At 37.1% G+C, this 22500-nt stretch overlaps 1 protein-coding gene across 2 annotated transcripts in view; it reads left to right on the forward strand.

Moving 5' to 3' along the window:
• Positions 1-22500, forward strand: part of LOC144964648 (uncharacterized) — a 103152-nt gene that overhangs the window by 15699 nt on the left and 64953 nt on the right. For both annotated transcript variants that reach the window (XM_078899138.1, XM_078899139.1), the window contains 2 exons: positions 3594-4005; positions 12786-12873. In XM_078899138.1, the coding sequence (XP_078755264.1) occupies positions 3594-4005; positions 12786-12873 (500 nt within the window). The remainder of the gene's footprint in view (positions 1-3593; positions 4006-12785; positions 12874-22500) is intronic.

The following is a 22500-nucleotide window of genomic DNA, read 5'->3' on the forward strand; positions in this document are numbered from 1 at the left end:
TTAATTGTGCATCCCGAATATTTTTTAAAATCCAATTTTCTTCCTTTTTAATGGCGCTGATATGACCTTAATGTGTTGTAAGCGCCGTAAAACCCTTAATAACAAACACAAAAACGACAATTGAGAGATTCTAGAGACAGGTGGTGTTATGGAAGGGCGTCCCAATTTCGGACAATCAAAATGAATTTAAATAAAAGAAGAAATAACTGCTGATTTAACAGTAGAAAAATAAAGAAAAAGAAAAGAAAAGATGTCAACCACTAGTTTTGATCCTTTAATATGATTTCGTACCGTATTTAGTAGAGGCCGTGGGGTGAAATTTGACAGTTCGTATTTATATTTTTTATTATATTTTAGTCTTTGTTCTCAAAAGGAAGAAGATAAGACGATTTTATGGTGTATGTATCCTTTTGACTATAGAGATTGTGAAAGCAATATTAAAGATTCGAGGAGAAGGGTATATCGATGACTGGTGATATTTTGTGCCGTTGTGGTTGTAATATTGATGCCTATTGGCTGGATACGTCTTGAACCATCAGACAAGATGTATACCACCCGGAGCGTACGGATACGAGCACTTCGGAGGGTTAGTATTGATGCTATGCGTTCGTCTAAAATGCTCACAACACATCCGCCATCTGGATATAAACTACCAACACACAAAACGATATGTGGTCTTAAACGTTTATTTAGTAAGGACTAATCATTAAAATGGCGGTCTAAAACAATAACAAAGAGCTGAGTGACGTCAACTTCGTTCCATCTATAAAGGCAATATGTTAAAATCTAAACTTAAAATTGGAAGGCTCTCCCGTTTTGAAAGGATTGTTCAAGACTTGTATGTTCTGAGTAAATTCGGCTTTGCGCGTGTTGTGTTTGTGTGTGTGTATGTGTATGAGAGAGAGAGAGAGAGAGAGAGAGAGAGAGAGAGAGAGAGAGAGAGAGAGAGAGAGAGAGAGATAGAAGAAGAGTATGTTACATTATACAGTATACCTCTGACGTCTCAGTATGGTGTTGGTTTAGTTCAAACGTAATAGATAATGTATGTAGAGTCTTTGAATTTTGTATTGGTGGTTTAGGCAGTGAGTACGTATGTATGTTATGGGTGGAACGTTTTTCTCTTGCAGCAGTAGTACCCGCTGTCGTGGTGTAGATAGTCAAGGTGGCAGGTGTTTTATCTTGGAAAATCATCGGCTCAATTATTACTATTCACATCGTTCGTGAGTTTGTGTGTGTGTGTATGAGAGAGAGAGAGAGAGAGAGAGAGAGAGAGAGAGAGAGAGAGAGAGAGAGAGAGAGAGAGAGAGAGAGAGAGAACAAGCACACACACACATATACAAAAAACAAAGAAAAACAAAAACAAAATGAAAATAATAATATCAGCGTACACAGATTTTACGAAAATGCAACTTCAACCACTAATTCTTCCCCCCCCCCCCCCTCTACCTCTTCTCTCGTCTCCTCCTTCCTTCCCCTTTGATTCGTGCTAGCATGGTAACACAAATTGGTTCGTTTCTTCTTTCCGGTTGTTTATTTAATCTCTTCCCAGGCTCCTCCAACAATCCCCTCCCCATTTTTGCACAGCCTCCTCCTCCTCGCCCCTTCTATTCCCACTCATATCACAAATAAACGTACGAAGTCTGGTTTTTATCATTTTCGAATAATATCGGTTTGAGAATCCCTTAATAACCCTCTTCGTTTTTATAGAAGCGTTTATTTGAGACTAACTGTGAGACGGAAAAAAAAATTAGAATAAATAAAGCCCCTCAAAAAACAAAGCTTCTATTTTTATGTATTGTCTTTAATTTCATTAGAAAATGATACGAGAGAGGAAACTTGTGTTTTTAATTTTTCACCCTTATCTTCTTCTTCTTCTTCTTCTTCTTCTTCCTCTTCTTCTTCCTCTTCTTCTTCCTCTTCTTCTTCTTCTTCTTCTTCTTCTTCTTCTTCTTCTTCTTCTTCTTCTTCTTCTTCTTCTTCTTCTTCTTCTTCTTCTTCTTCTTCTTCTTCTTCTTCTTCTTCTTCTTCTTCTTCTTTCTTCTTCTTCTTTTTTCTTCTTCTTCTCCTCCTCTCCTCCTCCTCCTCCTCCTCCTCCTCCTCCTCCTCCTCCTCCTCCTCCTCCTCCAACGAGTGGATGCTCACTTGTACTATCATTTCATACTGACAACTTTGAGTTTGAGTTTGAGGCAGTGGAACAGGTCACAACTTAATGAAAATCTGAAAAAGTGTAAATAAAAGTGTAAAAAATACCCAAGCAAAGCACCAGCCTGAATTTGGGGATGTTTTTTGTTTGTTCTGGTTTCTTGTATTTTTATCTTTGCTTTATCTGGCAATGTTTCATGCACACTTTTATACCATCTTATACCATTTGACAACTCCAGTGAAATAACACTACAAAAGGCTGTGGAATCTTCAAAATGTTTAAGTTACAGACTAACAAGAAATAAGAAAAGAGTTTTTAAAATTGACCCCAACGTCATCACCAATCATCGTCATGGAGACCGGAGTAGTGTGAGGTCCCTGGCACTACCTGACAAAACAGTTTTATTTCCATTTTGGCCACAAAACTATTGCTTAACAGTAACGATCCACTATGATGACCCTCGCCTTCAAAATCGTCCATAAGTCTCAAACCTAAGACTCCTTATTGGTCAGTCTCGAGTTTGAGACTTAATATATTTGACGAGTTGGGGGAGTCATTTACATCGATAGGTAGATATTGGAAATTAAAATGCTTTTTGTCCAAGGTATCTTTAAATGTCTTTTGTTAGAAAACACCCAGGCTGACGTTCATTTCCCAACTCAGTAGGGGTTAAGGCATTCATTTTATCACTTTATGTTCGATTCCACTCAAAAGAGGGTGAGGGTCTCATACATATTGGTTATTGCAGCCCGTATTGCTGTTGTTATTGCTATTGTTTTTGTTGTTGTTGTTGTTTTAATTATCTTTCATTGAATTCTTTATGTCCTCTTATACTGGCTGATGTTTTAAAAAAATAATAATTAAAATCACTTTTGTTGAGGTCGCTGCTTTGTTTTCGTTTTTATCGTAATTGTCCCATTTGTGTACTTGTAGTAAAAGTAGTAAAAGTAATGGTAGTAATGGTAATCGTCGTCGTCGTCTGAAATAAAACCAACTTATTTTAAAATTTTGGCCTGATACCCCGTCCTTCAGATAAATATCGACTAATTTAAATGACCCACGTCTTGTTAAAATCTCTTAAACATTGAAACTTTAAGATTTTATGGCCAAAACATTAAAAATATTGTGTCCCCCCCCCCCCAGATTACGACAGAGTAGTTAGTTATTGTTTTTGGTATCGATTTTGTTGATGTTGTTGTCGCTGTTTTTTGAAGTAGTTACTTCATCGTCGATGTTACTGTTGTTGTTGACACCGTTGTTGTTTTTGCTGTTATTTTGTTGTTGTTGTTATTGTATTTATGTAGTAGTTGTGTTGTGATTGTTGTTTTTTTTTTAATACTGTTGTTATCATAGTTGTCGTCATCGCATATATTCTCCTACTGTTTCCCTCCTTTTCTTTCCTTCATGCCTTATTATTACATATTTTCATTATCTCCACTATTCATTTCAGGTGGAGAATATGGAGACGGCCACCTCACCCCAGTCTAACTACCAACAACTTGCAGGCCTTGCTGCCTCAACATCCTCCACCTCGACGTCATCGTCATTATCATTGTCAACAGCAGCGTCCCAACAGATCACCCTCTCACCATTCACATCTATATCATCGTCATCCTCATCATCACAACAGCAGCATCACCACCACCACCAGACCAACAATCCTCAACCTCATCTTTACCATCAACAACAGCAACAGCAGCAGCAGCAGCATCAGCAGACGAGCACCCCAGCCGTCCAGGAGCGGAGCGTGGGTGTGGATGCTTGCAGTGTCGGGGTGATCACGGAACCCGATTGTCTGGGGCCATGTGAACCCGGAACTAGTGTTGGCCTGGAGGGGATTGTCTGGAAAGAAACGGATAACGGTAAGTTTGAATTTAGGACACCGAAATACACGCAACAGACCTGTCTGTCGTTTATACAGATTTAATCGAAGTTGTATACATAATATTTTTTTGTCAAGTATGGCCAATTTCAGGTTTTAGTCTCCAGATTTTGAATTTTAACCAAAACTTTGGAGAAATGTGTTGTTTTTTTTTTAATTAAAAAATGAATGTAAACCAAATTGAACTACTGCATCAATATTAAATCGTTAAAGTTATAATTCATAGAGGTATGAGTGAAGCTCGTGCATTTTAGTTTGATACATGTAGTGAGTGAAGCGATGAAACCATTTCAGATATTAAAAAACCAAGGAGTATAAAGATGTAATGTATACATGAACTAGATTTAAAGCTAGACAGGGGGTGGTGGGGGAAGATGAGATGGAACAGACGATGCTGAAGTGTTTGGATAAAAGCTTTTTAATGATGATCGATTTTTATGTAGACGCTTAGTTGGGTGTAAAAATTAAACTTGAACCAAAAAAACAAAACAAACCAGAAACAAAAACAAACCAAAATTAAAACAAAAAGCCCAAAAAAACAAAACAAAACAAAAAACAACGCATGGCTGCCGATACTCGAGTCTGTCTGTACGCGGAACTATCTCCTTATAGATTTTTGCATAGAATATCAATTCTCACTGACTAACCATTGACCAAAAAATTGACCAGACAGTGATTGGTTATGTCCAGCGCCTATTGGCTGCTGATAAGGGACAAAATGTGTCCATGCGGTTTGGGGTCAGTAGAGCAAACTACACTGCCACTGTGTAGCTACCGCTACCGCCTTTCACTTTTACAGACTACAGATCAACAACAATCCTATCCCTTGTTCTTTGTCACCAACCTCTCTCTCTCTCTCTCTCTCTCTCTCTCTCTCTCTCTCTCTCTCTCTCTCTCTCCCCTCTCTCTCTCTCCCCTCTCTCTCTCTCTCTCACTCTTACCTCCCCCTCTTTCTCGCCCCCCCCCCCCGGCCTCTTCTCTCTTTCATCCTCTCTTACTCTGAGTTCCTCTCCCCCATCCCTCTTTCTACATCTTTCTCTCCCCCACCCCCCTGCTGTCTTTCACCATCTCTTACTCTCTTCCCTTCTCTCCCCCCTCCCTCCCCCCTCCCCCCCCCCTCTCTCTCCCCCCCCCTCTCTCTCTCTCTCTCTCTCTCTCTCTCTCTCTCTCAAAATTATTTTATTTCTGTAAATCTGTAGAAGCCAGAGCTGCATCGTCGTTACCCCTGTCTTGGGGTGAAAACAGCGACATCAGGGACGGCTGGTAATAATGGGCAGGGTGGGCAAATACCAGCCTGTTTTTTTCAAGTTATAAGCTGTATTACCAGGTCCGAAATAATCAAATTTAAATTAGATAATTTCAAAAGTTACTACTTAAACTTGATACTTCGTACTGAAATCAATTTGTGTGTATTTTTGATAGATTGCGAATCACCATGCACCCCGTAATGCATAAACCAGGATACGCTCCTGTTCTTTTTATTCCCCCCCCCCCCCCACAACCACTCCACTCCACTCCGCCCACATCGTCATCTCATCGACACGTCGCCTGACGGTGAACTAACTCCGATTTTTGCTGTCTGGCCTCTCTAGTACTAGGTCGGGCTAATTCAAATGAGCCCACCTTAATAACCAGTGAACACTAAATAGAGATTTTGGCAAACGAACTTTTTCTTATTTATTGCCTTACTTGTTCTGGTACCATTGATGTAATGACTTTGGAAGGTTCCAGTATTGAATTAAATTTATTAACTTACTAATATTATATCAATTTAGTATTAATTTGTGTTGTTTTTATATATTTGTTTATCCATTTAGATTATTTCTTTTTTTTCTCGTTTTCTTTAATACTTCTCAAAACTCATTTATTTAAATTGTTTTCTTATTTGTTTTTTTTTTAACAAATTAATTTGTTAGTTCTTTTTTTTAAATTCTTAAAGTAATTACCGCTGTATTTTTATTGCCAGACTAGATAATCTGGCAAAACAATGTAATTTTCTATTGTATTCCCTCTAATAAAATAAAACACTTTTATTCAAAAGTCACGACTAAATAAATATATAAAATACAACCACCATTTTGGTTTTCTCAACAATTGAATTAGTATACGAGAAATACTCTTCTGAGTAAGGAGAGAGTTGAATTCTAAGTTATAGAGGAAATAAATACGTTTAAAGGAAGGGTGGGCAGATTCCGTACTTGCCCGTCCTGAAGCTAATACATACATAAGATGGTTCGCGATGAAGAGGCGGGAAGCTAGGGGTTGGTTGGGGAAGGAGTAAAGATAACACGGTCGTTATTGTGATAGCCTAACGAATGCATGAGGAGAGATTGGTAACATTCTTTTGTCTTAATTGTATTGTGTGAATTATTGGCGAAAGCCTCAGATTAAATAAACTTTGTAATATCGTATGGTAACCATCATTGTCGACGACATTGTCGTTGTCATCATCATCATCATCATCATCATCATCATCATCATCATCATCATCATCATCATCATCATCATCATCATCATCACCATCATCATCATCATTAACAACAACAACAACAACAACAACAATATTAACAACAAGTACAACAATAGCAATAAAAACAATATCAACATCATCATACAATTTCCGTCATTGTCTCCACAACTATCATTCTAATCTACAGCACCACCAAAACCACTATCATAATTACATCCTCCCTCACCGCCTCGTCTTCCTCCTCCTCCTCCTCCACCACCACCACCACCGCTACCACTATTCCAACCACTACCACCACCGGCACAATCATTCTAACCACCAAGACAGCAGTAAAAATGATGCAAGTTCAGCTCTGAATGAAACTCGAGTCATATCGCTGTTGTTGCTTCTCGATGAAAACTTTAAGGTTACTACATACTACTGAAAACCAGTAATGTAACAGAAATATTAATCTCGCCGTTGAGGGATTAAAGCATCTCTTTAATTTTTCGAGTGAACGAAATGGACTTCAATTGTCAAGGTGTTGTCGCAGTATGTCTCGTCGCTTTATTTTTAGTTGTATTCTCTTTCGTGATTAATTTTTGATTACGTTTGGAATAATTATAATCTACTGGTATTGTCATTTCATTGTGAATGTGATTATTTGTGGTTGAAATATTTTTTTAAAGGTGAAAATAATTATAATTTAAAAAAAATAACAGATAAATAAATAATATATATATATATTATATATATATATATATATATATATATATATATATATATATATATATATATATAATATATATATATATATATATATATATATGACCGAATCATCTTTGCCCCACCACTGTAAATAGGCTAGAACCGCCACTGACGACATCTATATATATGAAGTCCTAGGGTGAAAACTATGGGGTCTCCAGTTCGAGTCCTATAAATAACTTTTGATTGAAAAAAATAAAATGACTATCGGTGACTCATCGCCTCAAAACGGTATTACGTCGGGGTGATTGAGATGCAGAAAATATAATTATTAGCCAGAACTATCAGATTTGGGCTGAATCTAAATGTGTTGTTAGGGAGAATGAATTAATCATTTAAGCGTGCTAACACTAACAACCCAAGATTTCATATTTTGAACAGTTTTACTTTCATTTGACCGTTTAATAATATCTGATTCATCCGGACATACTACCATTTTGAGACGATAGGTCACATATGGTGAACGAGGACACCTTTGTCTGCTGTCCTTGCTTCCCACCTCATCTCTATTTTGTTTAGGTGTTAATGGGCAAGCCACCCCCCCCCCCACCCCCTCTCTCTCTCTCTCTCTCTCTCACTCTCTCTCAATCTATTCCCATTCTCTCTCCTCTCACTCGCTCTGTTTCTCTTCTCTCGCTCCCCCCCTCCCCCCTCTCATCGCCACTTGATGGTAATAATTGGGCAATTTTTTACCCGGTGGCAAACAGTTATAGCTAGATCTTATTTCCCCTCTCCACAAACTAAGCCCGCCCGCCCAATGCCCACAGTCCTCGACCCCACCTTTCTCCCCCTTCCACCCCTTTACCAACCTTTCGGCTTCTCTTGTGTTATCTCAGGCTAAGGTTCCTACCTACCTACTTGACCATTGAAGGCTATCACACCACTTAGGCTAATTTAGGCCTTGTGCCTAGCGTCCCTTCGACTGTAGGCTTGTACTATCACCACCGACTCCTCCAAGGAAGACAATGGGTGCTTGTACACACACATGGCACATGACTTGTGTTCTCATATCATATTATGTTATGTGTCTGGTGTGTAGTTAGTATTATTCTATTATTATCTGCATTGTAAATTGTATAATCTCTATCCTGCCACATCTACGAGTCTAACTCGAATTGTTATGTTCCCATTGTGTAGTGTAAATAGAGTGAAGCACAATGAGCACAATTCAAAGTACACCATTACATCAATATTAAAACAAGTCCACAATTTCGTTCAGTTATATATCCGACTTGCAAATATTATGTGCGTGTAGGTTGGAATAAATTTTGTGAAAAAAAAATAATACAATACAAATTGAAAGCATAACCTGTAGGCAAAAATAAAATGACGTTAAAAAGGAATGAATTCTTTGAAAATCAATGCGAAGAATAAGAGACAAAATTGTAGATACTCAATTATTATTATTATTATTATTATTATTATTATTATTATTATTATTATTATTATTATTATTATTATTATTATTATTATTATTATTATTATTATTATTTTTATTTTTTTTATTTTTTATTTTTTATTTTTTTATTATTATTACCCGATGACAGTAACTTACGACGCTTTTATTATGGCCCGAAAGTGCTAAAGTGGCACTTACCCTCTAAAACAAACAAACAAACCCACAACATTAAGTTTGTGAAATTTTATACAGTTGACAGATTTTCCCCGGGCTTCTTATAATAATCTAGGCCTATCACAAATGATATACCCGATCTCTGTAAACCAATTCAACAGTCTTTGTACTTGATGTATTTATTTTAAATCTAATCTATCGTCGTGTGGTGTCTGTGAGACCTCACCCCCCCCCCCCCCCCCCCCCTCACCCCCCCCCCCCACCCCGGGGTGTCAAAACCACCACCTCTTTGTTATGAACCCATCAATTATCACACGTCTTTCCTATTGTGCTGTTCTCTGATCAAACGCCTATTTTCATTTTAGCTTTCTGTTTTTTTTTTTTAACTTCAACTTTAGTTGAATTAAGATCACCCTTAATGTTTCAGCTGGTTCTCAAACCTAAACTTTTGAAGACTCGTGAATAATAAGATATTGTGATAAGTTTAAGATCATCGTATGTCATCGGTATTTGATGTAAAAACACACTCGTTACCAAATTTTTAAAAAGCGCTACGCCAGTGTTTGGGAGTTGTAGTTTTAAATAACCGCTATGCCACAATGATTGATCCCCAACTGCGTATACTACACTACCAAAATGCTTTTTGACATTTTGACCAGAAAACTTTTACTTTTATATTTATTCGAACGGTTAAGATGTTGATTCATTTTAATCAAATCTCAGTCTCAGGTTTGTGAATTTTTGACGAGTTGGGTCATTTTACAGATATTGTGAAGTAAACGTTTTTTTTTTTTTTTAAAGGCTTCATTATTACATGTCGGTTTGGCAGAGCAGTTTGCGACAGCGTTTGGCTCGCAGCTACCGTCTGCTGAAAAATAAAAGCAACAAAAAAAAAAAAAAAACAAAAAAAAAAAAAAAAACGAGATAAATAAAAAAGATTACCGGAGATTGATCATTTAGATAAATGGTTTATTTAGGAGGCTGATTTGGCGATGCACTGAAAATCTGACAAAATAAATTAAATTTAAAAGATAATGTTCTGGTCAGAAAACTTTTACTTCATAAATCAATAAACTGCTACGGCCCCGCGGGGTCTGTAATACGATGTCCTAGCGATTGTCCCACTGTTTGGTTAAAAGAAGTGGATAGATGACTCATTCACCCCCCCCCTTTTTTTTTTTTCTCTTTCAATTAGCAAAAATGGCATAGGCACGAACTATCTGGCATTTTTAAAGAAATAAATAAATACATAAATAAATGAATGAATGAATGAAATGAAGTAAGAAAGAAAGAAAGAAAGAAAATATTCAAAAAGTGACCACGTAAATGATTGAACTAACGAACGAATGAATGAATTCACCTTGGGGGAGGGGGATCTTTCAAAGCCCATACCTCAGTAATCACAGTGTAGCGCGCATGGTGGGTGGGGCAATGGGGCAGAGTTACATGCTCAAAAGGAAGAATGACGTGATCTTGAAAATGGAGATTTATTTAACCCTTGTTCCTAGGGTATTACTGCAATGCCCCCTATCCTAGGACTTCATATACTATATTATAGATGTCGCTGCCCTATCCCATTGCCCTCTGTATACACTAGTTTGCTATGCCCTGTCCCAGAGTCTGGTCTGGGATCTAAGCCTTGTCCGCTTGGCCATCTTGCTACCATTACAATCTGACGGTGTTTCTGTCATACAGGGTCTCGAACCGCGTACGAATACGTCGTGGGTACAGTATACCAGCCTGTACTACGTACACCACAACAGAAGGCAAAACCAGAATAACTGGTGACAACGCGGTCATAAAGGGGCGTTTGAATGTCGTTTTTTAAGTGCCCTTAAGTTCACATCCCCCTCTATCGTAATGCTTAGGTGAGGATTGTCACAAGTAACAAAGGCAATGAAACCCTGTTGCTTCAGGCTTCGGGCTATAACTTGTGTCTCGGCTATAACCTATAACTCTGACAAGGAGACAAGCCTATTTTTATACCTTGTGCTATCATCACAGACCTAAGGGCCTCTCTATTCTGTGGCTATCACTGTACACGAAATTATGTTACTGTTGAGCCTGACAAGTTCTATACAAAAGTTTTATAGAAACACAATAACAAGACATGGTGCATAGTGCTAGGTTTTTACACGTAATTTATCCCTCTAACTCTTTACCAATTCATCCATCCATCTATTTATTAATATATTCATCCGTCCACCAAACTTTGCCCCTATACCATTAACATACAGATTGCTTTGATCCAAATCTTTCCATCCATCCATCCATCCATCCATCCATCCAACCACCCATCTATTGATATATCCGACCAAACGGCCGTCCACCGGTGCACCATCCATCCATCCATTCATACCCCATCCCTTCTCTCTCTCTCTCTCTCTCTCTCTCTCTCCCTCTCTCCCTCTCTCCCCCCCCCTCTCTCTCTCTCCCCCCCTCCACTCATTCACCTATCCACATGCCTGTTACTTTATACCCTACATTATTATCGTTATTTTTCCCTATCATACAATGCCCAGTCCTGTCTGGAACGAAGTGCTATAATGTAGTTGTCTGGCGTGGTGTGGTCGGATTGCAGTCCTGCCAACTGTCCCGAGTTTTATCGCGAAATTCCTGAAATTCGTTCTAATCCCGATTTCCCTCATTTCTAGCTATTTTCCCGATTTTGAAATGGTATCTTACAATTACAGAAAAACACCACCACCAACATCATCACCTACGCCACTACCACCACCATCATCATCATCATTAACGTCGTCATCTTACTCACCACCGCCACCACCCACCACCCACCACCACCATCGTCGTCATCGTCGTCGTCATTATCATCATCATCGTCGTCGTCATCATCATCAAATTTATCATTTAGAACTCCAATAACTTTCCCGAATGTTGTCCCTTAATGGCAAGTCTGGGATTGGTGTTTTTTTTTTCTTCTCGAGAGCTGAGAAGAAGAGCAGTTAGTTATGTGTGTGTGTGTGTGGGGGGGGGGGGGGGGGGGGGGGGGGGGGGGGGGGGGGGGGGGGGGGGGGGGGGGGGGGTGGGTGGAGGTGCATGTGAAGATGGAAGGAATGCTAATGAGAAAACCAAATATTATGTTTTTATGATTGTGTTGAGTTTCAGCATCGTTTTGGCACACACATGCAAGCACAGACAGATGATATCTCTAAAGTCTAATAACCCTATCGTCTTGGTACATCTTGTGTTTATCTCTGTGTCCTACCCCCCCCCCCCCCCCACAACACACAAACTTTTATTGTTTTGTTTTTTTCTTCTATTTAAATAAGGTTTTAAAAAGATTTTGGTATGTTTTTTATTATTATTTTTTTGTGTGTCACTCGACATTGGAATTTTGGAATTGAATAAGTTTTTTGTTTGTTGTTGTTGCCTATTTATTGATATGAACGCTTGGAGTTGCTACCTGTGGAAAACTTTGAAAGAGAAAACAAATATAGTTAAAATAAAAACAGATTAAAATAGAATATTTTGGAACTTGGCAATCTAGTTTTAATCCCATTCATTGCGTACTTAAAAATTTTAAAATAAAAATTTGCCTCTTTTTAAATTATCTTTGCTTTGGTGATATTTATAGATTTTGTGAAAGTAAATGGGAGCTGACGGCACTTGTCTGCCAAACTGATAAAATACTTATTGTTAAAAATTACATGTTGTTACCAGAAATGGTTTGCTTCAAATATGGACAGGTTGAAGATAACCCTCAAAACGTGATATAGATATTGGTGTTATGCGTTAAGTAAAATAATTAGATCAATCGTACGAACACAAAACTGTATGATGTAACCATAACCGTTTATATTCTAATTTAGAGAATTTAGTGAGAACTAGTCACCTAACTGGCTGGCTAAAACCAATGATAAAGAGCTGAGTGATGTCATCCTCATCCTTTCTATTCTTATTTATATCTTTATTTATTATATTATTTCATCTTTTCTTTTGCTCTATCCAGGTTTACTGGTCGTCAATGTTACGTGGCGGGGTAAAACCTATGTCGGAACTCTTATGGATGCTACTCGTTACGCGTGGGCACCTCCGAGGTAAGTAAATAGACAAAGTAAACACCCCCCCCCCCACCCCAACACCACCTAGTCACCTCTTACCCCTCCCGACCCCCATCCCCCCATCCTTCTAAAACCAAAGAAACAAATGTGTGGGAGAAGGGGGAAGAGAGAGAGAGAGAGAGAGAGAGAGAGAGAGAGAGAGAGAGAGAGAGAGAGGGGGGGGGGGCACTCCATGTCGCCGAGTAAATTTGATTTGTCGGAATGTTTACCCACCAGTTTGCTTTCCCAATGTTTATGTTTCTCTTTATGTCCCTATACTGAGTTACCATAGCCCAGAAGTTAGAGCACTTGCTTTACACGCAAAGTAGATCTGTATCTCCGATCAGTCCCAGGTCCGATCGTAACTGTCGTCATCGCTATTGTTATTGTTGTTGTTGTTGTGGTTGACCGAAGTGATAACGTGTATGATGTTCGAGTTGATATTTTCATAGCACTTGTACTTGTATTTTTGTTTATTATTTTATTACAGATTAAGAAAATGCACTTGTAAATATCAAGGCTTATTATATTTTCCATTTTTCTTTATCTGCGTATTAGATGTTTTGTTTTTGTTTCGAGACTTCGATTTATAGAAAAAGAAACCTCACCGCCCCTTATATTTTCGTCTATTCTATACACTCAACTCAAAGAAACCCACTCCTCCCCTGCCACTCAATTCCCCCCCCCCCCCCCCCCCCCCCTCCTAGCAAATCGTCCTTTTCCTTAGAATTGTGCTTCATAGGCTGTCTTGTTCGTATTCTAAACAAACCATATCTTGTTGCTCAAATAGGCTTTTGAGCTTCCAGTTGCTTTGTATAACTGTGTGTTTGTATAACTGTGAGTGGTGTGTGTGTGTGCGTGTGTGTGTGTGTGTGTGTGTGTGTGTGGTGTGGGAGTGTGTTTGTATTCTTGTGTGGGTGTGCGAATTGTGAATGCCTTTCTGACTGATAGAGGAGATAAAGACAGCTATTTGAAGTGGCTCTGCTGGTGTGATTATCAGTGTGAGGCAGGGCCTTCTTTGCTCTTGTATACTGGCAAAAAAAAACTTTTAAAAATTTGGCTAGAAATCGGATTGATGAATAAGATGACCCCTTCGTAACTTGCTTGAATTATATTTGATCTATTTACTCACCTAGGAGGGACGCACCTCTTTGAAGCCTCAGGTTTAAGAATTTTGGAGGACTCTGAGGTGGAATAATTCATGGTATTTATTGAAGATAAACATATTTGCCCCCCCCCCCCAAATAAAATAATAAATAAATGGTGCGTTTTGTAAATGTAGGGCTGTTTTGTGCTTTGGGGACGAAAGGGATTTTGTGAGGAAATCACAAATTATAGGAAGTAGGAAAAGGAAATTGTAATGAGGAGGGAAGGAAGGGATGCTTGTTGGTATTGGTTGCTGAGGAGGTGGAGGAGGAGGAGGGGAGTTGAGGTTGTAATATACGATATCTTAATACTGACAGCAGAAGGACGAATAAAGGCCAACTTGATACGTTATCTAGGCGGCTTAGGATTTAGGGAAGCAATTTTACGCTCGAATATTATGGGAAAGGGCGTATTAGTGGGGTAGAAGTAGGGATAGGGCGCTAGGAATAGGTGTGTGTGCGTGTGTTTGTGTGTGTCTGTGTGTGTGTGTTTGGGAGAGAGAGAGATAGATAGAGAGAGAGAGAGAGAGAGAGAGAGAGAGAGAGAGAGAGAGAGAGAGAGAGAGAGAGAGAAAGAAGAGTTTTGTCGTATTTTAACGTTAAGATAACGCACTCTGAGCTAATTACTGGTTATGTATGAGATCAGGTAATGAGTAAATGAAAAATAAACGGAATACAGAGAGATGAGATACGAATTCTCCACGTATGCTTGACAACATTCTTTTTTAACAATTATTTTTAAATTTGAGCTATAACTTTTTTGGTTTCGTACTCGTGCCTGATTAAAGTGACTCCCGACTTGTAAAAATGAAAAAAAATTAACCCGACTTTAAAGATATCGGTGACATAACAATTGGAAAGGGGGGATTGGGGGTGATTTTAATCGAGCGATATTAAGAGTTTAAGTATTCTAACCAAACTTCGGAAGGTTGTTTTGCCAATCTATCGAAGTGAAGCCCAGGTAAGTGTAGCGTTGTCATTCTCTGATAAAAATACGTATTTTGAAGATTTGGCCACAAAAGTCGTCTTTCAAATATCGATCGATTAAAATGTTTCTCATCTTGTCAAAAACTGTCAAATCAGGCACTGGCCAGAAAACTCGTCCTTTAAGCATTATTGACCGATAAAATGAATCTCATCTTGTCAAAAACTCAGGTTTGTGAGTTTTTGACAAGATGAGAAATATTTAAATTGGTATTTTCCGGCCAAAATTTTGATTACGTGTTTTTACAGAGTACCGCAGAATTGTCTGTACTGTTAGATACCTGGACGAAAAGCAAAACAGGTAAAATTCTCCATAGTGCCGTTAACTAACAAAACATAATTTGGAAATAAATTTGGCCAGAAGTATTTTATTTTTCAAACTATTGGTGATTTATCGACCGCTAACGATCATCCCGGACCTTTTAAAATGCATTAAATCTGAGACTGTTTAAACATTTTGAAATCTCAGCTCTGTGACTTTTAATATGTTTTTCTTGGATAAAGTTTGGTCAATTCAACGATCGATATTTATTGAAGTTTTCTGACCAAATATGAAAAAAAGTGATTTGTTTGAATACTTATCACGATGATTAACCAGTTAACTGCTCTACTTTGGGTGGGGGGGGGGGGGAACAATTCGTATTTAAAAATTTGGCCAGGAAACTCATTCTTCATTTATTGATTGATTGATTTACATGACTCTCATCTTGGTTGTAAACTATCAAACCTGGGACTTCACGAAGTCCCAGGTTTGACAGATTTTACCAAGATGAGGGTCATGTAAATCGATCGATATTTGAAGGACGAGTTTTCTGGCCAAATTTTTAAATACGAGCTTTTCCAGAGTACAACAGGTAACTGGTTAATTGTATACCTTATGGCCTGCTTGTGATACTGATTACCATATTACTTGCCAGATGGCGGTCTGGGGATGGAAAGAAAGTAGCAGGTGTGGGATGAATAAAGGTTATGTTGTATTTTGATTGAAGGGAAAGGAGGAATGGAATGCAGTATAAATAGAGAGTTAGAGAATAAGAAATATGTGCCTTACTGATAAGAGAATGAAAAAAAAAAAATAAACTTAATGTTTTAGGAGATTGTAACAGTGGAGGCAGACAGGAGATTAAATAAGAAAAAAAAGATGGAGAGAAAATAGGGTAAGAATGAATAGCTGTAAGGGAAAGGGAGGGGGGAGGGTGTGACTTAATTTAATTTGATAAAATCTCAGGATAGGAATGTCAATAAATCACCAATTTCAGATATTATTATTATTATTATTATTATTATTATTATTATTATTATTATTATTATTATTATTATTAATAATATTAATAATAATAATAATAATAATAATAATAATTTAAATAGAGTTGTGATTGTCGATTTGATGATATCATGCATTGAATAATTTGCTGTTTTCTTCATTTTTTCATTTATTCATTTATTTATTTATTTATTTATTTATTTATTTATTTATTTATTTATTTATTTATTTATTTATTTATTGCAAAGACGTAGAAGTTTGATATCATTTGCCTGAGGCAGGCCAGATAAACTTATACTTGCTTCCAATTCCGCTTAGTTATTATCCAGTAGAGTTAAAGCACTTGGGATAATCAACCTTTTACGACTTGATTGAGTTTCAACATATCAACATTTTTTCGGTCATCTCCAATATAAACTATCTTCAAAATCAACATGTCAACTTCGTATAAGATAGACGGTTTATCTTCCAATCCTTTTTTTTTTCTCCTCCGTATAAAATTTTAGAGTACAATTCTCTTTTAATCAAAATTGCTTCCGTGATCTCATTATTGATGCTATGTATTTGGGTAAAATAATCACAACATCCGCCAACTGTATATAACGCATCAGTACTCAAAACTGTAACATTGAGCGTCTATAATCTGATTGATAAAATTTAGTGAGAACTATTCACCAAATTATATGTCTATAAACAATAGCAAAGAGCTGAGTGAAGTCAACTTCGTTCCTTCTATTATACTTTGTAACATTGATGCGAATTATTAGTTTCCCTAATTAGGCAGGGGAAATGAAATGAAAGAGGGGAGGAAGCGAGTGGATTCTGTACAAAAGAATGAAAGAGTGAAGGAATGTGCGAGTAGATAGCCGAGTTCTAATGTATTTTGTAGATAGGGGACATAATAGAGGATGTATTGAATGTCAGCCTGAAGGCTGGGGTGATACGAGTGGCAGGTGGCTGAATGGTAATGGTGGAGGGAAGGAAGGAGTGAAAGCAGGGCGGGAAGGCAGGAACGATGGAAAGAGAGAGGGAGGGAAGGAAGGAAGAAGGAGAGTGAGAGGGGGGGGGGGGGGGGGGGTGAGTGAAGTAACGAAGACAGGAACGGAATGAAGGAAAGGGCGAAGGAAGGAAGAAGGAAAGAAGAGTGGCAGGTGGGTGAATCTGGAGAAATGGTAATTGTAACAGGAAGAAGGGAAGGAAGGAGGGAGGGAAGGAGGGAGAGAAAGGGAGGGAAGGAAGGAATGAATGAAGAACAGAAGGAAGCAAAGGAGGAATGAATAAAAGATTCACGGAAGGAAGGAAGGCGAATCAGAGGGGAGGAAGACAATTGAAGGAAAAAATAGAGGGAGAGAGAGAGAGAGAGAGAGAGAGAGAGAGAGAGAGAGAGAGAGAGAGAGAGAGGGGGGGGGGAGGAAGGAAGTACGTAAGAGCCAGATAGATAAACTGGGAATTGTATGGCTGGACTGATGGAGTGGACGAATATGGAAGGAAAGAATGTATGAAGGGATGAATAAGGCTAATAATATTATAGCAAAATGGCCTGGAAGCGAGGCAGATAAATCATGTAATCATAATATGGAATAATTAACAGGGAGAATGCAGACATAAAGAAGAAAGGGAAGGATATGAAAGGTAAACTAAAGTAACATGAATGAGCCAGACGGATAAAATCATATTATACGAATTGATGGATGGAATGAATAAATGAATGAATGAAGATGGAGTGAATGAGGGAAGGTATGAAGGTAAAAGTATAGGTCAGGCAAGATAAAACATGCAATGGTATATGGATAGACTGACGGAATGAATGTAGATGAAAAAGAAGGAAAGAAGAAATCGATATATCAAGGTGCAACGTAAAATAATTTACAAACTTGAACAAGCCAGGCAGACAAATCATGCAATGGTGTGGATAAAAAGACGGAATGAATATAGATGGAAAAGAAGGAAAGAAGGAATAAATGTATAAAGGTACAAAGTAAAGTAGTGTGAACACACGCCAAGCAGATAAACCTTGTAATGGTATTTGCCTTTGGCACAGTATGGGTATGCTGGCCTTTTATACGTGGACGATGTGTGTGTGTGTGTGTGTGTATGTGTGTGTGTGTGTGTGTGTGTATGGGCGTGTATGTGTTTGTGTTTGTATGTTTGAGAGAGAGAGAGAGAGAGAGAGAGAGAGAGAGAGAGAGAGAGAGAGAGAGAGAGAGAGATAGAGAGAGATATGACATTTAGTGAAATGTCTTCTCTCTCCTTTCGTCTTAAAATTGTCAAAAAGCGTTCAACCCGGCCTTTGAAGTAAAAGAAAATAAATAAAGAAAAAAAAAAAAAAAGAAAAGAAAGAAAAATAAATATGTCTTTGAAATAAAAGAAAAGCTGTCTGGCCAACATTTTAAATATTTTTTTTTTTTTTTTTGTTATTAAATATATATATTGTTAATGTAATCGTTAATTTACTCCACATTATCCTGTCATATGGTATGATTTCAATATCTGGTTATTACCGTGATAAAACGTTTAATTAGATTGCCACTATTATAATAATATTAGCCAAGAGCAAATCGTCAAAAAGCGCGTCTTATTTCGTGATTCGTGACCTGAACATTACCCTGCTATTGTTGTCATGGTCTCAAGTGAGTAAAGAGCTACTCGACTATGCATAAAGATATATGTAGAATGAGGCCCCAGAATTTACTAGTTACTATAAATGAAAAACAATTAACGATTTGTTTACAATGAAATAAAAATAATGATGAAATTTAATTAAAAGAGGTAAACAGTGATCGTGGCAGTTACAAATAGAGATATGAATATTTTACGTAACTTATGATAATTTGTCAGGTTCGTAAGTTTACGTTTCCAGGCAGTTGATGGGCTTGGATGATCTATTCCTCTGATAACAGGATCGGACTCGTAAAATTCCACTTCCAGGCAATTGGTAAGAAGTTATTGTGTAGTCCTTTGACAGCGGGCTTGGGTTTGATCCTTGAAGATTATACAATCAAAGTTAAAAGCTCCGGCGTCTTAATGGTGTAGATATAATATCTACAAAGTCCCAAAAGATAAAAATCTTCCAGTATATATATATATAGGAATAGAGCGACTGGCCGTCCGGCATAGATTGTGGAGAGAAAGTGAGTGTCGAATGTTAGACCTATCAGCTTTTATAATAAGTGGCTACGTGACAGAATGTAGAACGAAAAGTATTCACTAATTAGAAATTAATTCGAGGGAAGGCTATAAAAGGAAAGACGATCTAATATTAGAAGGTAAAGTTTATCTAAGCCTACCGAAATATAACTGGAGTGAGATGAATTCAGTTCTTAATAAAATAAAATTTAATAAGATAATTGTGAACAACCTTTTACTGTGACACCCCCCACCCACGTTTAAAATATACTCTTTAACCATTATGGGAAAGATAGATTTACAAACGGAAGTAAATTTAATATCATGATACTCTAGCATTAATCCATTATTATGATTTGTGCTACCATTAAATTATTTATTAACTAGACATGGAAATGTTTATATTAACGTAGGTATATGAATGGGTGACAATAACAATGAAAGATTGTGATTACAAATCATTGTGATGAACAATAGTGATGGCAATGTGATTACAAATCATTGTGATAAACAATAGTGATGGCAATGAAGCATGATTTAAGTCGATGATATGAAGGTAATTTACTGAATGAAATGAATGAAAATGTAAATGGAATATTGACATTTCAATTATTAATCATAAATGAGTGAAAATTCATAACAATAATAGATAAAGAGAAGATTTCCCAAATCATGAATGGTATGGTATATATATCCAAACAATACTCAATGTTACATTAAGTTGGGTCATCATGTTTACAAATAAAATTATCGAAATTGTGCGTTCTGATTTGGCATAATTTTCGAGGTAACTAACAGTATGCATGAGAGGTTAAGTTATACCCTTCTCACGTCATTACACAAATCGAGAAAGTAGGTCGGCGTGAATATTTTCACAGCCTGGTATGTGAGAGATACTGAAAGTGTAATTTTGCAAAAATAGACTCCACCTTAGTACTCTACTATTATTCATTTTGTTATTTCTTATGTACGTGAGTGGTTTATGGTCCGTTTCGACCACAAACTTTTAGCAGTAGATATCTGCTGAATGTCTTTAAAGCAAAGACGATGGCCAGTCCTTCACGCTCTATTACAGAGTATCGTGATTCTCTGTCCAATAATTTTCTGCTTGCATATAAGCAAGGCATTAGAGTTCCCTCATGTTCCTGTAATAGTACACCTGCGATGCCCTTATCAGACGCGTCAGTTCTTACAACAAATTCTTTTGATATGTCGGGTAATTTAAGAATTGGTTCTGAACAGAGTAATGCCTTTAATTGGTTAAAGCTATTCTGACACACTTCTGTCCAAACAATTTTGTTCGGTGACCCATTCTTTGTCAGATTTGTTAGCGGTGTCGCGATGTGCGCGAAGTTGTAAATGTATTTCCTGTAAAAATTTAGGAGCCCAAGTACTTTGCGTACTTCTTTTTTTGTCTTAGGTGGTTGCAATTGTGCGATTTTTTGTTTGTTTTTCTGTCTCGGGTGTCTGTGTCCCATGACCAACGGTATGATTAATCCTGCATTTGAAGCTTCGATATTAGTAAACATAGGTTGCGACACTGTGTCTCTATCAAAATACTTTTTTAGCATATTTGCATGGAATGTCTTTGTTGTGTTGTTAATTTTAATCTCGTAATTAACATTAGATTTTACTGCTGTTATTTTGAATGGGTGTAAGAAGGATTCTAGACAGTCTGAGCGTTCATCGTATGTTGGCATGCGTGGAAGTTTCACGAAAAATTCATCACTATTATTATGTTTTCTTTCATGACCGGTTTTTGTTTTTTCAATTTCCAGCATCATTTGGGTCCTTTTGGTTTCTTCTTCTGCTAAAGCTATTTGTCTTTTTAGTTCCCTTTCTTGGGCTCTTTCTTCTCGTTCTTCTCTGCGTATTCTTTCTTCGTTTTCTTCTCTACGAATTCTTTCTTCATTTTCTTCTCTACGAATTCTTTCTTCATTTTCTTCTCTACGAACTCTTTCTTCATTTTCTTCTCTACGAATTCTTTCTTCTTTTTCTTCTTTTATTTTCTCTTCGCACCATGAAAATATTCTTTCCTGGGGTATTTCTAAGTCCTTTGCGAGACTTAAGTATCTTTTATATGCTTCCATTTTTGCAATAAATTAGTTACGATGTGTTATATATATTATATTGACAGGATACTGTTACTGACTGTTTTATTTATTTACACTTACTGGAATGAACTGTTCTATTTTTAGAAATCTCTCTCTCTTATTTCAACTTATTATGTATGTTGAATTTGATGCCTTTTATCGTTATATCTTATAAAGCAATGTGTCAATACAATGCGGAGTTATTATGACTTGTGTCAATAACAATGTGTCAATCGCGTGTACTCTAAACTATGTTACTACGAAAAATTTATCACCAATGTGTGTGACTCGTCGTTAGTTTGTGTACAATTATTCGCAATGACGCTAATATACTAGAGTGTGATAACAATAATAGGATGCCAAAATAATCCCAAGTTATCTATCACTAAATATAACACGACGGCTAGTTGACTCCTTTTATTATTATTTAGTTTTTAAAGACTCACTTTTCAGAACATAATATAGAAGTGTTTTCGGTAACAGTAATATGCCAAAAATGTATTTAAAACAAATCACTATGCAAAACAAATCACGATGTCTATAGTTACTATGTGATGCCCAACTCATGTAAAAGAGAATAATGAAGGATACATTTACCAACTCAGTTCGTGGCTGGGACCTCTCTCTTGTTCAATGGTTGTTCAACAATTGTAATTAGGCATTGAAGAGTGTTTAACAGTGATGTCTGAAATACAAAACAATAAAATATCGTAAGATTTACAATAGTTACAAAATGTGTTCACAACACTGAGTGATTGGATGATAGGTGAATGAATCGTTATGGAATGTAAACATATTGAAAACAATTCATGAATGAGGCAAACAATGGATAATGTATGAATGAAAGAATGAAGGGAGGAATAAATGTATGAATGATTGGATAAATGAGTGAATAAACGAATGAATGGATGAATGAATGAATGAATGAATAAATAAATAAATGAATGAACAATGAATGAATGAATGATTTATAAATGAATAAATGGATGAAGGAATGAATCAATAAAATGCT

The sequence above is a fragment of the Berghia stephanieae genome, chromosome 2 (genome assembly GCF_034508935.2).
Source record: "Berghia stephanieae isolate SIO BIC M18660-M18661 chromosome 2, UCSD_Bste_1.3, whole genome shotgun sequence".
Classification (NCBI taxonomy): domain Eukaryota; kingdom Metazoa; phylum Mollusca; class Gastropoda; order Nudibranchia; family Aeolidiidae; genus Berghia; species Berghia stephanieae.